This window comes from Melopsittacus undulatus, chromosome 8 (genome assembly GCF_012275295.1).
Source record: "Melopsittacus undulatus isolate bMelUnd1 chromosome 8, bMelUnd1.mat.Z, whole genome shotgun sequence".
Lineage (NCBI taxonomy): Eukaryota > Metazoa > Chordata > Aves > Psittaciformes > Psittaculidae > Melopsittacus > Melopsittacus undulatus.
The window spans coordinates 43,257,860-43,273,913 of NC_047534.1; the positions used below are offsets into that span (position 1 = coordinate 43,257,860).

The 16,054-nt window shown below is 42.0% G+C and overlaps 1 protein-coding gene across 1 annotated transcript in view; it reads left to right on the top strand.

Moving 5' to 3' along the window:
* ABCB11 (ATP binding cassette subfamily B member 11) overlaps positions 1-15,595 on the top strand; it is a 38,879-nt gene extending 23,284 nt beyond the window's left edge. The window contains exons 16-24 of the mRNA XM_031052128.2: positions 2,637-2,741; positions 2,839-3,000; positions 5,509-5,712; positions 10,896-11,137; positions 11,251-11,407; positions 12,416-12,613; positions 13,417-13,623; positions 14,447-14,593; positions 15,395-15,595. Of these exons, the coding sequence (XP_030907988.2) occupies positions 2,637-2,741; positions 2,839-3,000; positions 5,509-5,712; positions 10,896-11,137; positions 11,251-11,407; positions 12,416-12,613; positions 13,417-13,623; positions 14,447-14,593; positions 15,395-15,595 (1,623 nt within the window). The remainder of the gene's footprint in view (positions 1-2,636; positions 2,742-2,838; positions 3,001-5,508; positions 5,713-10,895; positions 11,138-11,250; positions 11,408-12,415; positions 12,614-13,416; positions 13,624-14,446; positions 14,594-15,394) is intronic.
* Positions 15,596-16,054: the final 459 nt, after the last annotated feature.

Genomic DNA, 16,054 nt, shown 5'->3' on the forward strand with positions numbered 1-16,054 from the left:
AATTAAGAGGATAGAGAAAACCCCTCTATTGATATTGTTTCTTATAGTCAAAGTAACGACACATTCAGGGAGAAGAAAATGGGAATGGCACTTTTGTTTTGTGGTTTGTGTACCCATCTGAGATAGGATAAAACTTGTGTTGTGATTACCAGTTACTTGCTTAGGTCTCAGTAGGTACATATGCATACAAACAAAATATGACCTAAAGGGCAGTTTCTTCTAGAAACTGGAGGTCCCACTTTCAGGTGGGAAAGAGCAAACAGATGAATGCTCCAGCATCTGAGCTACTGATGAGAAAAGGGTGGCTCCTGATAGCAGTGCCAGCAGTCTGTCAAAAGAAATATTAAGTTATTGCTGTTTGGTTTGGTTTTTTTTTCTTTATTGGGGGGGGGGGGGGGCATTTTTGGCTTAGATATTTCTCTCTGGGAAGTTACTCAGAACTTTGAATCGCATTTACTTACAGTTTGATGTTTGCTAGTTAAGACCCTGGGAGGGGCAGAACAAAAGGCCTTCCAGTCCTTGCTGATCAACTTAGTGGCTCCTGGCCAATGTGCTTGCCCTTTCAGCCATAGTTGTGCAACATCCAAACACTTCTTCAGTGTCTAGACCTCATGCAAGGAACTGAGGTTTTCACTAGAAAGCAGGTGAGACACTGCTATGTGCATTATGCAATGAATCTACTTTGATTCCTTTTGAGAGAAAGTTTCTAAACACTAGGAGTTCTGGGGCTGACATATTCCTGCGACATGCTAAATGCCTTCATTGCCAAGGGTGGATTCCTTCTCTTAAAGGTCTCAGTCCATCGAAGGAGAGAGGCTGCAAGAAAAACCAAGCCATAACGAACATGAGCAAAGTTCAACAGCTGTGTTTCATTATTCATAAATTTAAAACATTTCTGCCTGATGCCAAGGCAGTCAGGCAGATGGAATATGCATCTGCTTACCAAGCTGTCTGAATATCTGCAATGATGTGACAGACACGTGGGCTTGTGCTGTGGGATCAGTATGCTGGGGAAGTGAGGGGAAAAATCACCCCAGCTATGAAATGGAAAGATAAATTTAGCAAAGTCTGCCTTGAAGGTTCTCAGAAATTAGTCGCCAAAAGTGAATGAAGAACTGGATAATACTGGATATATGTAAGTTAGACTTGATGATCTTAAAGGTCTTTTCCAACCCAGTTGTTTTATTCTATCAGTCTTCCGATCAGTTCAGATCAGCAATGTACCTTTGGAACATATATATCAGCAGTTTTGTTCTTATTATAACAGATTAAAACATACCTGGTGATTATGTTTAAACAAAGATTAATCTGCGAAAATAACATGCCTTGCTGCTGGTATGACAGTATGGCAGTGGAGCAGATCTTGGCTTCAAACACTAAGTCCCTTTTTGATATCATTCTTGATTTTGCAGGATTTATTTTGTTGCAAAAGTACAAAGTTAAAGTACTTCGATTGGGAATGGAATTCCCACTAGAGAACAACTATTTATTTTCCTCAGCTTCATCCTCTAATACCTCTGTTACTTTGATGCATAGCTCACTTTGAACCATAAATAACTTGGGTTGACCTTTTAAGACTAGTACCTAAGTTTAGTTTATTTTTATTTCTATTTTGCAGCTGGAATGAAAATTCCTTTGTCTTTTTCTACTGTCAAATACTTACCTAAAAGAACTTAAGCTGGTTTCAATACAAGTAAAAGTCAAATGCACAGGTTATTTATAATTACACCTTATGGTAACAGATTGAGAGATTAGTCAATTTATAGAATTTTTTACCTGTGAAATCAAATTAGAATTAATCTAAGGTTAGTGGAGTAGTATAAACATGAGCTGTTGTTTATATCTGCGAGGAGCAGAAGCAGTTTAAAACTTCAGGTAGGCTAACTGACCTACATATCAACTGACCAAAAGGAATTGCTAAAGAATGGCTACTTAGATTTGGACCTCTATTTCAGCAGCAGCCAGTACCACTGGCAGTTGTTGAAGAAGAGCAGATATTCAGAACAAGAGATAAAAACAAAGTACCATGGAAACTGGACCAGAATGGGATGAAGGGGCTCTACTTTAAGCACTAATGCTTTTTCTCAAGTACCCAGTAGTAAGCAAATTCTTTATATCTACACTCCTTCAGTAAAGAGTAAAGACAATAGATTCCTCTTGAAGCTTACCTATAGCAATTACAGGATCCATTAGTGTTGTGCTGGGAGAGTCAAGCTATGTTATAATTGTTTACAACGACTTTGTTTTGTATGACCCAATAAAGTTGTGTTTGGCATAGATCTGAGAGGAGGTAAGAGAGCTGCTGCACTAATTGCTTTGTCGCTGTGCTTTTATTTCATTGCTATTCTCTGGTTATCACACTGGCTCTTGTTTAGAGTGAGGGAATGATTAATTACAACTAGGGATGGGCAGCAAGTAATAAAAGTACATGAAACCTGTTGTTTAACAAGAGTAAAAACATTATGTTGTACCCAGGCTCACCTTAGGAAAATAACGAATAGGGCTTTTGCAAGGGCTGAGGGAGGGTTCTGTATTCTGGCTTTGGTTCTGGGATGGGCAATAGTGAGTCATTAACAGACTTCACAAACACCAAACCTGACACTTTTAATATGATGCCCCCTTTTTTTTTCCCGAAGACCTTCTCCATACTTGATGAAGAAGAACAGAGGACACAGATCAATGGTACCTGCCTGCTCTTTGTCTTGGTTGGAATTCTTTCCTTTTTCACACAGTTTCTACAGGTAATAGCAGTCCAATACAGGTACATTTTGTTTCTGATCCCTTACTCTGTGGGTATCTCTTTCTGTTCAATGTCTGCGTTTATTCTTGTGCACCCAGGGTTACACCTTTGCTAAGTCTGGTGAGCTGCTTACAAGACGGTTAAGAAAAATTGGTTTCCAGTCTATGCTGGGGCAAGACATTGGCTGGTTTGATGACCGGAAGAACAGCCCTGGTGCTTTGACTACAAGACTTGCAACAGATGCCTCACAGGTCCAAGGGGTAAGTAATTTAAGAATTGGTTTACTATAAGCACTGATTGAATGTATGTTTTGGCAAGGTCAGTGTAGAGTAGTCCTCGGTCAGTCAATCTATTTCCCTTTATCACAGACTCTCAATGTGGAGCTATTATCATCACATTTATCTAAAAGCACAAACAGGGGCACAATATACTGCCCATTATTCCTGCCTGTATTACTAGAACAAGAACACAAAAATCAATAAGATACCAACCATCAATGGAACAAGAGGAGCATTCAGGACACAAGTTTTAATTTCTTTCTTTTTTGGTTTTTTTTTTTGTATGTTTTTGGGGTTTTTTGTTTGTTTGTTTTTTTTTTTCTGGAGATGAATTAGCTGTTTGCTACAATGCTGGAGTGTTTATTTCAAAAGCATGTCACACTAGTATTTTAGTGACATGAATCACAGTTCATGTTTTCAAGTTTCCAGCATGGTGTTATGCTTGTTGTGACAGTTTTGATTTAAGCTGACAGTCCACTTGCTAGAAGTGAGTCAGATGCCACTTTACTTGCCTTCAATGCAAGCAATTTTCTTGAAACAAAGAAGGAAACATAGAGATTCCTTTGTTACAAAAATTGTCCTGTTTCAGTTTGACTGAAGATGGTAAGTTAGTTTTTCCAACCTATTAATGGAGGTTTTAAGAATTTAAAAGTCAAAATAACCAAGAGGTTCCCAAACCCCCTGTCAGCAGCAGTATCTACAGAATCAGAGAAACCAGCTGCAAACCTCTTGAGCTCCAGCTCTCACAGGCCCTTACAGGGCATATTTTAATTGAAATAAACGAACTTGTAAAACGCTAACTGAACTGTTTATAGCCTCCTAAAGGACACTTTGTTCTAATCACATGTAGAGCAGTGGGGCACAACCATTCAACCCACAGCTCCAGGTTTAAAAAAACAGAGCTACTTGAGCAGCAGTGTCCTCCACCTTTCACTGCCTGGCACAGAGTCTGGCCAAATTCTGCTATTGCAGAGTGAGCTGAAGGTGAGAATATGCACACAAATGTCCAAGGTCTGAAAATGTCTACCTTTGCACCAGGAGTAAGAGTATGTGTGGGGTGTTAGAGCTGCAGCATCGAGTAAAGACCAGCCCTGTGGCTGCTCCCTCTGCAGAGCTGAGAGATGTGCCTTCCTCTATGGCCAGGCTCTACTGCTGCAAGTCAGAGGAGGAGCAGGTGATGGGCATTTTGTGCTTGCGAGCTCAGATCCTGCAAATGAATTTGTCTGAAAATGATCGGGGCTATCAAATAAATGTGGTTTTTTTTAACCCCCTAATACCTAGCAACCTGGTTCCTATACAGGGCTACTGTTTACTGCTAAGAAAGAAAATAACTTTTGAGTAAATAAATCAGGTTTATACAAAGAATAGTGTTAAGTCCATAAAGAGAAGGTGAATGCATTCAATAAATGTGACGTCAAAGGCATATTTAAAATATTTCCTTATTAGAGAGACAGGCAGAAAGGCAACTTTAAAGTCATGCTTTATTGATGCTGTTTCTTACTGATTTTAGCACAGGTGAGAATTTGGTGTTAATAGCTAAGTTGCAAATGGTTCTGTGTATTTAACTCTGGGTGTTCAGATGAGGAATTCCCCAGGGAACCAAGGGAACTAATTAAAATTATTAGATGGTCTTTCTGAAAATCATTAGAAACAATTTTCAGAGTTCTCAATGGAAAGTTTGGTGGGTGAAAGGAATAGCGGACATTTGTAGTCCTCTTGATACAGTTAACTGGAAACAGTATATCCAAACTAGCTAAACTGCAGTGCAGTCAGCAGTCACTGATGCTTTGTGATATTTTAATATCATTTAGTTTTCTAAAGTTTTATAGGAAAATTTATTTAAAGATTATTGAAGTTACTCTTGAAATACAAGTCAGTCATCATGTATGTGAGTATAGGGCAGTCAGTTCAAGATCCTTAGGGCAGACAGCAAGCTCAGAAGATCCTGGATTCTGAATCCTGGACTTCAGAAGAGCAAACTTTGGCTTCTCCAGGTCTCTGCTTTGTAGATGTACCATGGGCTAAAGCCTTGGAGGGAAGAGGGGTCCAACAAAGCTGGTTAATATTCAAGGGTCACCTTCTCCAAGCTCAGGAGTGATGCATCCTGACAAAGAGGAAGTCAGGCAAAGACGCCAGGAGGCATGTGTGGTGGGTGAACAGGGAGCTCCAGGACAAACTAATATGCAAAAAGGAAGCCTAGAGATAGTGGAAGCATGGATAGGTAGCCTGGGAGGAATACAGAGAAATTGTCCAAGCAGCCAGTGGTAAAGTCAGGAAACCTAAAGCCCTGACAGAACTCAATCTGGCCAGGGATGTCAAGGGCAACAAGAAAAGCTTCTATCAATATGTCAGTTGTAAAAGGAAGATGTAGGGAACTACAGTCTCACCTCAGTGGGCTGGAACTAGATGAGCTTTAAGGTTCCTTCCAATCCAAACCATTCTATGATTCTGTGATGTTATGATACTATGACCTCTTTCTTTTCTTTGAAGGCGACTGGATCGCAGATAGGAATGATTGTCAATTCCTTCACCAACATTGGGGTGGCCATGATCATTGCTTTCTTCTTCAGCTGGAAGCTGAGTTTAGTTATACTGTGTTTCCTGCCATTTTTGGCCTTATCTGGAGCTGTGCAGGCTAAAATGTTGACAGGATTTGCTGCTCAGGACAAGAAAGCACTGGAAGCTTCTGGACGGGTAATGTTATTTACAAACTAATTTATATTTGCAGTCATGGGTAGTTGAAAAAACAGGCATTTGGGGCCATCAGCAGTTCAAATGTCATGAAACTGGCAATGATTTGCGAATAAGTTGTAATATTTCAGCTTGTCAAATCGTCAAGCCACCACTGGGAACTCCCTACTTGCAAAAGCACTTGCTGCATGGAATGTGCCTGACTTTTCAGGTCAGAGATCTCTCAGCAGTCTGCCCCACCTTTTTGCCTTTTATTTAAATACCATTTGTTGATGCTGTCTTCGGAAAGCACTGATGTTTGTTCAGGGAGGAATCCTCCCGCCTGAGAATTCAGCACTTAACCCAGGTCAGTTTGTGCATTTGTGCCCTATGAGCGTACCAGCTCTCCATCAGTGAGTGCTGCTAGATCACAGGCATAACTGCATTATTGGTGTGGATTGTAGTTCTTTTGATTTGCACGTGTCAGTGTCCTGGGTTAAGCAGTAGCAGTTATTTTTTCTCCTTAGTAGCTGGTGCAGCACTGTGTTTTGACTTTCAGCCTGGGAACAGCGCTGAGAACACCGATGCTTTTGGTTGCTACTCAGTAATGTTTACTCTGTCCAAGGACTTTCTCAATCTCATGCTCAGCCAGGCAAGATGGGAAGCCAGGAGGAAGCAGAGACAGGACACCTGTCCAAAGAGGTATTCTATACCACAGCACGTCATACCCAGTATATAAACTGGGGGCAGTTACCCAGAAGGGTTAGACCACTGCTCGGGTCAGGCTGGGTATCGGTCAGTGGGTGGTGAGTGGTTGTATTCTCTTCCCTTGTTATTTCCCTTATCATTATTATTATTTGTGGTAGCAGTAGTGGTTTGTGTTATACCTTAGTTACTGGACTGTTCTGATCTCAACCCATGCATGTTACATTCTTTCGATTCTCCTCCCATTCCTCCGGGAGCAGGGGGAGGAAGGGGGAGAGTGAGCGAATGGCTGCGTGGTTTCTGAGGGACAGGCTGGGCTTAAACCATGACAGTCAGTTACTATATAAATATTTTTTAACTTCAGATTAGCATTATCTGAAGGGGGGCTATAGGAATGCTGGGGAGGGATTCTTCATCAGGGACTGTAGTGACAGGACCAGGGGTAATGGGTTAAAACTTAAACAGGGGAAGTTTAGATTGGATATAAGGAAGAAGTTCTTTACTGTAAGGGTGGTGAGGCACTGGAATAGGTTGCCCAAGGAAGTTATGAATGCTCCATCCCTGGTGGTGTTCAAGGCCAGGTTGGACAGAGCCCTGGGTTTAGTGTGAGGTATCCTGCCTATGGCGGGGGGGGGGGGGGGGGTGTTGGAATGAGATGTTCTTTAAGTCCTTTCCAATCCTAATTATTCTATGATTCTATGTTCTGATCGTTGCAAAGCCTGAAAGGCTGAGGATAGGTTTATGCAGTTTGCACTGGCTGAGCAGACTTCCAGTGCAGGTCCAAGCAAGGAAAAGGTAGAGACACAAGAGAAAGGAATGGCATTTTCTCATGCACTCATTCCTCTGAGGTCTGCTGCCTTTGAAACACCCAAACTCCTTTAACTTTAGCTCTGGGTCACTAAGTTCTGACACATGACCCAGAACCTAATACTTTTAAAATATACCTGATGCAACTGTGTAGAAACTGAGCTGCATCAGAAACGGGGTTTACGAGATGAGCAACATGAGGAAGACTACCTTAGATTACACCCTTTGGAGTAATGCATTCTCCCCTTGCTTAAGGCTGCCATATTTCTAGCATCTGAAAAAAGAAGCTTTGCAGGCCTGCTCAACACCTCATCTTTTTTTTCTGCAGAGCTACTTTGGCCCATCCTAAAATTACTCTTGCAGAATACCCACTGCTTCCCATTCTCCTCCTTCCCATATCAAAGTCCTGCCCAGCAAATGTCTTACCCATCCCACCCTGCCCCATCTGAATCTTCCCTCTGCCCATCTCAGCTCTCAACCAACTACCTTCAGCCTCCTCTTGCCCTTAATGTGTGCAGGAAACACACAGCCTGGAGCCCTTTGCCCTGGCTGGCTTTCCCACTGCCTGCTGCAGCTACCTTGCTACCCTCCTTCTTGACATCTCCAGAAGGAACAAATCTTCAGCTCTCAGTTCCCATTTTGGGTGTGATTTAAAGAAGTATGTTATGACAGGGGGCATACAACTTACTTACTTAAAAGACCCACATGCTACCTACACATGCAGACTTCTGGAATATATGAAAGTCATTACATGAATTAGTATGACTTTGGTATCATTAATCAAATGAGTACATTCATGGGCCACTGTTGGGTGCTGTTAGGAACACTCTTTAGTTCCAGAGAGCCAATGAAGAATTAAGACCTGACCAATTGCCCACATTCAGAATGGTTTAGTTATTTACAAAATAATTTACAAGACGTGATAAACCAAAATACTGTCTTGACAAGGAGAGAAACTTCAGTAATCAGTCGAGGCATCAGCTTTTATTCAAGAGAATGACCCAGAGGCTGGGATGAAAAGGGCACTCAGTGCTTCAGCAGTTCTGGTGATAACACCAGTTAAACACACACACACACACTGCTTTCACAATTAGTTCCAGGTCAGTTCCAGTTCTGTTCTTCTTTATTCACTATTGATTGATGGCTTGGCTTCGCAAGCAAAGATTTTGGGAAGGGCTTTAACCATACTCAGGGCATGATGACCAAGGGCGAGTGGGATATGCAAAACTGGTTTGAAAAAGGGTGCTTTAGGCAATGAGGGAGTGTCCAACCACGACTGACAGCTGAGTAATCTCGAGCAATCCATGCTCTGGTCCGCCCACATGCAAGGTTGGATCTGCAGCTTCCCATGCACCTTGTCACCTGCCGATTCAACCCTCACCTGTCCGTACTGACAAGTGAGAGCCAAGTCCTTCCAGCCTGCGCAAGGGTTTTTTTAGGTGAGGTGCAACGTGCTCAGATCTGGCCCCACCCTTTACACCTAAGGTTTAACTGCCACAGCCTAGCTAGCCAGGACGGTGACAGCAAAGTCCGCAGGTCGTAGGTTTGGTTAGAGTGTCCTTCTCTTGGATGGCAGACCATACAAGGCTGGACGAGCTCCATCAGCCCAGGTTTGAAGATAGGAGTTTTCCTTCTCCTATGTTCTGAGCAAGACTGTAATTTCCTGGGTCAGTCTCCAGCAACTGCTATCACGAGCCCACTGAGGTGCTGGCGGTGCTGTGTTATCGCTACGTCAGAATCGCAGGATTCTGACTTAGAGGCGTTCAGTCATAAGCCCACAGATGATAGGTTCGTGCCAGTGGCTCCTCAGCCAAGTGCATGCACCAGGGTTCTGAACCTGCGGCTCTTCTCATACTGAGCAGGATTGCTATTGCAACAACACAGCGTCAGTAGGGTAAAACTAACCTGTCTCACAATGGTCTAAACCCAGCTCACATTCCCTATTAGCAGGTAAACAATCCAATGCTTGATGAATTCTGCTTCACAATGATAGGAAGAGCCGACATCGAAGGATCAAAAAGTGATGTCGTTATGAACGCTTGGCTGCCACAAGCCAGTTATCCCTCTGGTAACTTTTCTGACACCTTCTGCTTAAAACCCAAAAAGCCGTAAAGATCGCGAGGCTCTGCTTTCACAGTCTGTATTCGCACTGAAAATCAAGATCAAGAGAGCTTTTGCCCTTCTGCTCCGTGGGAGGTTTCTGTCCTCCCTGAGCTCACCTTAGGACACCTGCGTTACACTTCGACAGGTGGTACCGCCCCAGTCAAACTCCTCACCTGCTGCTGTTCCCAGAGTGGGTACTGCCTGGCACAAGCCGGGCGCTTAGCGCCAGAAGTGAGAGCCCCCCTTGGGGCTCACCCGCCTGCCTCACCAGGTAGCATGGTAATATATATCATACAGATACAGGTCTGAGCTATGAAACCAGATAGAGACCACATCAATCCCAGTGACTGTCTTCAGTCACGATAAATCCCGTTCTGTAAACAATCACTCCCAAGGCTCTTTCTCAGCCTGACCTTGTGCCCATGCACACAAATACTCCCTTGCTTGCTCAAGACCCAGGTGCACTATCAGTAATTATTCTTCTTCTTTAATTATCCACATAGTGGGAGCAGGACACCTTGCAGTTCCCACAAATTCTTCCACAGTGATTGCTCATTAGCCATGCTAAACCTGCAAAAGCACAGCCTGAACAATCCAATTCACAGCATCTACTTATCCACTCTCTTATATTGTGTCATGATGCAAGAGATTTGACATTTGATTTTGGTCAGGATAAAAAGCCTGAATTTGGATGGAACATTTTTAGCGATTTATATTCACATCTCTTCCTACATGCTGAAAACATTCATAAGCCATACACCAGTCTATTGCTTCCCAAAGGAAAGTGTTACACTGTGAAGCTGCTATTAAAATCCAGGCAAACTACAACATTTAAACAAAATTTCTTGATAAAACTGAGAATAAGCAGTGTGAAATGAGAATCAGACAGTCAGTTTACTTCTATAGATGAAGCTCTAGTGCTTTTGTTTTGTAACCCAAATTATGACCCACAACAAAGCCTGATACAAAGCCTACAATTAATTAAAACTCCGCAGAAGTTTTCATGGCAAGTATCTCATAATTTCCTGTGTTGAATTTTCCTATACATATAGACAATAATTTGCTCACTTTTTGCGTATGTACAAGGTAAAAATCCTGGAAAAGGTGTGACCCTATATTTAGTTGTTCCATCTCATCAGGTGTTTTGGATGTAAGAGAAAGAGGGAAGTGAGCAGGTGAGAATATATAGTAAATTCAAGTGGTTTTCATTCATGAACCAGAAGTTGGGGACAGCATCCCTTCTAACTCCCTATTGCTGTAAGTAAAACAAAGTAACTGAAATAAACATCTTTTCCTAAAACCATTTTTGCTTTTGTGCAGGTCCCATTTATTTATATTATATGAAATAAGTCACCAGTGAAACCTTGTAACTTAGCTCTAGTGGGGCAGACAGAGCATTACTAGTGAGCATGTTCGTAGGCAGTTACTTATAGGAAAATTTCTCTTTAGGTTGGCTGATATTTGGGCAGTCGGTATATCTACCCTTTACCTGTGGCATTGTGCCCCATGTTCATGACAGAATTGTGCATTTGTGAAATTTCACCAGTAAAAATTAGGAGGTTTTACCCATTTTCTTTCTTTCTCTCCACCAGATTTCCAGTGAAGCCCTCTCTAACATCAGGACCGTAGCTGGGATAGGCAAAGAGCAAATGTTTGTCAACAATTTTGAGAAGCACCTGGCTATGCCCTATCGAGCTGCCATCAAAAAAGCACATGTTTACGGTCTGTGCTTTGGCTTTGCCCAGAGCATCGTGTTCATTGCCAATGCTGTCTCCTACAGATACGGAGGGTTCCTAGTTAACACTGAAGGACTCCATTACAGCTTTGTGTTCAGGTGAGCGCCTGCCTCAAGCCAGAAACAGGCTCCTGTCTAGAAGCCCTGATCTCAGTGTAGTGGTCAGTTTCCTGATGGCTTCCCAGGAATGACTCTTTTCCTCTTCCCTACAGGGTGATCTCTGCTATTGTGACCAGTGGAACTGCTCTGGGAAGAGCTTCTTCCTACACCCCAAACTATGCCAAGGCCAAAACATCTGCTGCACGCCTTTTGCAACTTGTTGATCGGGTTCCTAAAATCAGTGTTTACAGTGAAAAAGGGGAAAAATGGGTAAGAGTGGAGTTAAGCAATTTCTGGTGTCATTCAGATCAACATATGCCCTGATGTTGCAACAGAGCTTTGTAAGGCCATGAGGATAACTGCTTTACGAGAACATTAGGTTGAATGTATAACTATTACTTGTCTTTGCTCTTTTGGAAGCAGTGATCTTTGTACTAGACAGCAAGAGGAATATAGAGTGGCTATTGGGAATTTATCAGTGTAAAACTCCTGTAAATTTGAAGAGGACCAGTCTGGATGACTCACAGGATAGGATGTTTTTTTCTTTCAGCTCCACAGTTTGCATGTAGAACTATTGCTAGCTTGTAGCAAAGGCTTTTTTTCCATTCACATCAAAATGCTGCAGGTGTTCATGAGGAGGTGAATCACCTCTGAGTCAGACAAAATCAAAATGCTCAAGTTTTGGGGAACGGAAAAGTCAGACACGGAAAATTCAAAGAGTTTACTTCTCATTTAACTTATTTCAGAGTTAAATGGAAACTTGAAATAATTATTATGAATAAATACATTAAGTATTTTGTGTCAAACAATGAAAATTAAGTATCTTGATTCCTTCAGAGTTTTTTAACAGAGCTTTTTAAGAGTTCTGGAAAAACTGACCTGAATTCATGTATTAGTTTAATGTTGCAAATTTCAATTGAACTCTTTTACCAAATCCAGCTTTTTGCACAGACATATTTGGCCTACCACCAGATTTACACTTACACAGTGTCTGTATTTAAATAACTTACCCATTGCAAGGCAATGCTATTTCCAGTTGATGCCTCAGGCAGTATGGGGAAGCAGAGCTACAGTGTTGTGATTAATGGTTTCATCTCTAGGACAGCTACTCTAGTATTGTTTTTATTGCTCTTTCTGGGCTAATTTCACAAACACAAATGCCATATTTTAAATAAGAGATGCAAGAATGAGATCTAAGGAACAGTTACTTTGTACTCTATAACTCCGCTTTGAGCTCAAGCTCATTGTAACATCTTTCTCATTTCTTTTTTTCACCAGGATGATTTCAAGGGAAGCATTGAATTTCTTAACTGTAAATTCACATACCCTTCTCGGCCTGATATTCAGGTCCTGAAAGGACTCTCTGTAGCTGTTAAGCCTGGACAGACATTGGCATTTGTTGGAAGTAGTGGCTGTGGTAAAAGCACCAGTGTCCAGCTTCTGGAGCGTTTCTATGACCCTGAGCAAGGAAGTGTGGTAAGCAAAGGAAGTGTGGTTTGCATGCTTTGTTTTCAGCAACGCTATGACTCTTCTGAATGTATTCTACTGTGCAGCCTAGCAGTGGTGGCATGTACATATGCACCTTGTGGCTTCAGCTCCTTCTCAAACATGTGGCCTGTTGGGACAGTTCCGAAGTATTGCCTTAGTGTACTCAGGCAAGGTCAGAATATACTACAAAGCCTCAGGTGTATCCCTGTGTATTATGCAGGCCACAGGCATTTGCCTTGGTAATTCCTGTATGAAATGTACAATGTGTGGTGTTTATTGTGGAAGCACAAGCAAAAATCAAGTCAGAATGGAGCAACAGAATCTAGAACATCCCTAAATATATAGCTTCAACATGCAGCCTCCTTGCAGGTTTAGACTGCCTACATTTACCTTCTAGTTCTTCAGTTAATGATAGCTTAAAAAACTTCTGTATTTTTTCCTCATGTAAATACTTTGCCATCTAGTTCATCTTTCTTTGGAAAATATAAGTGTGGTGACTGCTGTGCCAGGAAGGTAACAAAGCACGTACCTGGCCCTAAGCAGTTAAATAGTTCACTTGGACTTAAGATTAAGCAAATGGTCTGGTGTCTGGCTGGATCACAGGCATACCCAGAAAATGCATGTCATGCACAAAGGAGTCAAAGATAAGCAGACTCTTCAAATAACTTTAAATCAATTGTGTTTGTGTTTTAGTAATATGGCTAAATCATTTAGTTTTGTTATAAACTGTTTGGTTTTTGCAGGCTGTTGTTTTGGAATAATGTTTCAAGTTTTCTCCTCTTTCCTGGTAGTTAATAGATGGACACGACACCAGGAAAATAAATGTACAGTTTCTTCGATCAAAAATTGGAATCGTGTCCCAGGAGCCCGTGCTGTTCGACTGCAGCATTGCTGATAATATCAAATATGGCAGTAACACCAAAGAGGTGACGATGGAAAAAGTCATAGAAGCAGCCCAGAAGGCTCAGCTGCATGACTTTGTCATGTCACTGCCTAATGTAAGTACCTGCAAGGCCTCAGCTGTGAAGCTACAGCTTGTCTGCTCAGTGTTTACTGCAGTGGGAGCTGCTCCAAACCCAGCTGAAGTTGCTCCATACATGTATCTTTTATTTACTTTTACAGCTGTAACAGTAGGAGCGAAGAGGGTGTCATGGCCATTATGTTCCTGAGGTTTTGGCCAGGAGTTGCTACTGGATTTTTACACAGTAAACAACTCTTTATAAAACTGGAATCAGAGATTACAACTCTGAAATAGGAGAAAAGATTTTACAAAGCCACAGACAAGAGAAAAGCAGCAGCACAGCTGAGCAAAGTATTACACTTAGGTCAGAAAGTACAAATCCTGTTCCCTACTGTGGGAGATTTGCCTTCTGATCAGGGCATATTTGGACAGAAACATTTGAAGGTGGCTAATTATGTGCACTTCAGGAGTATTGAAATGCACTGAAATAATATAAATATAAATCAAAAGAAAAAAGGTGTGGATACAATTAAGGCACCCAGATGAAAAACTTGTCCAGAAAGACTTTCCATGCTTTCAGCCTCTTCTCCCCCATCTGGGGTGGGGGATTTCTTTTGCCTTGAACAAATAAGCCAACATCCTGCTATTAAAGTTTTTTTCTAGGCTTATCATCGTGCTCTCTGTGCCCTTGGGCCCCTGCACTGCACACCCTCAGCAGCCATGTGTATCACTCGTACAGGGTTTTTAAGGAGAAGGCAGCAATGCTCAACACCCTCACCTCTCTCCTGCTCTTCCTTCAGGTTGTGCACTGGTGTGTTTGCCTACACCTCAAAAAAAATCTTCCTTTTGTGTATTTTCAGAAATATGAAACTAATGTTGGGGCTCAAGGATCTCAGCTGTCTCGTGGGCAAAAACAACGCATTGCTATAGCGAGGGCCATCATAAGAGATCCTAAAATTTTATTACTGGATGAAGCTACATCTGCCTTGGACACAGAAAGTGAAAAGGTAAATGTGCAGGGACAGGCAATAAGGGAAAGTTAATACAACACCTTACAATTTACAATGACTTTTTCTGTTCTTTAGAGATATCCCAATGTGCTCCATTGCATGACTTCTGTTTTACGTCCCATTGTTAACTCAGCACTTACTTACACCTTTAATGGGCTTTGCGAGAGATCTAGGAAGCACAGCTATAAAAAAGCCACCAGTTACACGAGCTCTCAGGCTGCCAGCGACAGGCAGCCCTTTCCAGAAATGTACATGCTAATTCCCTGGGTTTCAGATCATTCAGTGGGAGTATCTCATGAATATAGCTTCTGCACATTAATAAACTAAAATATATTCAAACATACAAAAAAATGGGCCTTGAATGCCCAACAAAAACAGAAGTGAGGGGGACAAGAACTTGAGCAATAATTTGCTTAACTTGGTTACACCCTGAATAGAGAAGTGGTGAAAATTCAAAAACATCCACTAGCTGATATTCATTATGTCAGCTGAATAAAGGTGTGCCTTAATTTCTACTGCTGTCCATCTTTACTTCTCATAGAATCAGAATCAGCTAGGTTGGAAAAGACCTTTAAGACCATCAAGTCCAGCCTTTACCCCAGGATGTTCCTTTTTTGCACTGCTAATAAACCCAGCTAAGTACATCTAGTAACAGGACTTTTGATTCAGCCTCACAGCCACTTTTACAAGTGTTGCACAAATAAAGTTAATCTGAAAAATCACATTTCTCCACATTTCTCCACCCGAGACTCTCTTTGATTTGCATATTTTAACTGACACTTGGTCTGCTGTCTTTAGACTGTGCAGGCAGCACTGGATAAGGCCAGAGAAGGGCGTACCTGCATCGTCATTGCCCACCGCCTGTCCACGATCCAGAATGCAGACATCATCGCTGTGATGTCACAAGGAACCATCATTGAAAAGGGCACTCACCGTGAACTAATGACAATGGAAGGAGCTTACTACAAGCTTGTTACCACTGGAGCCCCAATTAGCTGAGCCACTGTGATTCTAATTGTGAAAGATTGCTTTTCTGTGTTGGGACCCCACTGTGCTACAAAATGCTCTACAACATTGTGAGTTCTGTGTACCCTAAATGTACATAGCTTTCTGCATCAAGCACATTTGTCAGGCACATGCAGGGGACTAAGCACAGAGTGACGTATTCAGGAAATAGCTTAGCCCACTGCTAAGGGGAAAAAAGCCTGAAAATGGGCAAGATCCTTGCTGGGGAATTGCCACTACCTGCAGTCAGACTGCACAGGCCTGTCTTTCCTCAACTAGCTATCAGGGACAACTCTGCTCACTTGGCTAGGTAAGCTATATGAGTAAGAAATAATCCTGAGAATGTTGCTCTATATCTGAATGGATCAAATCTCTTCTAATGTTTGGTCTGCAGAGGACTACAGCAGTCACCCTCACTGTGCCATGGGTATAGACCCCCACTCTTACACCCCT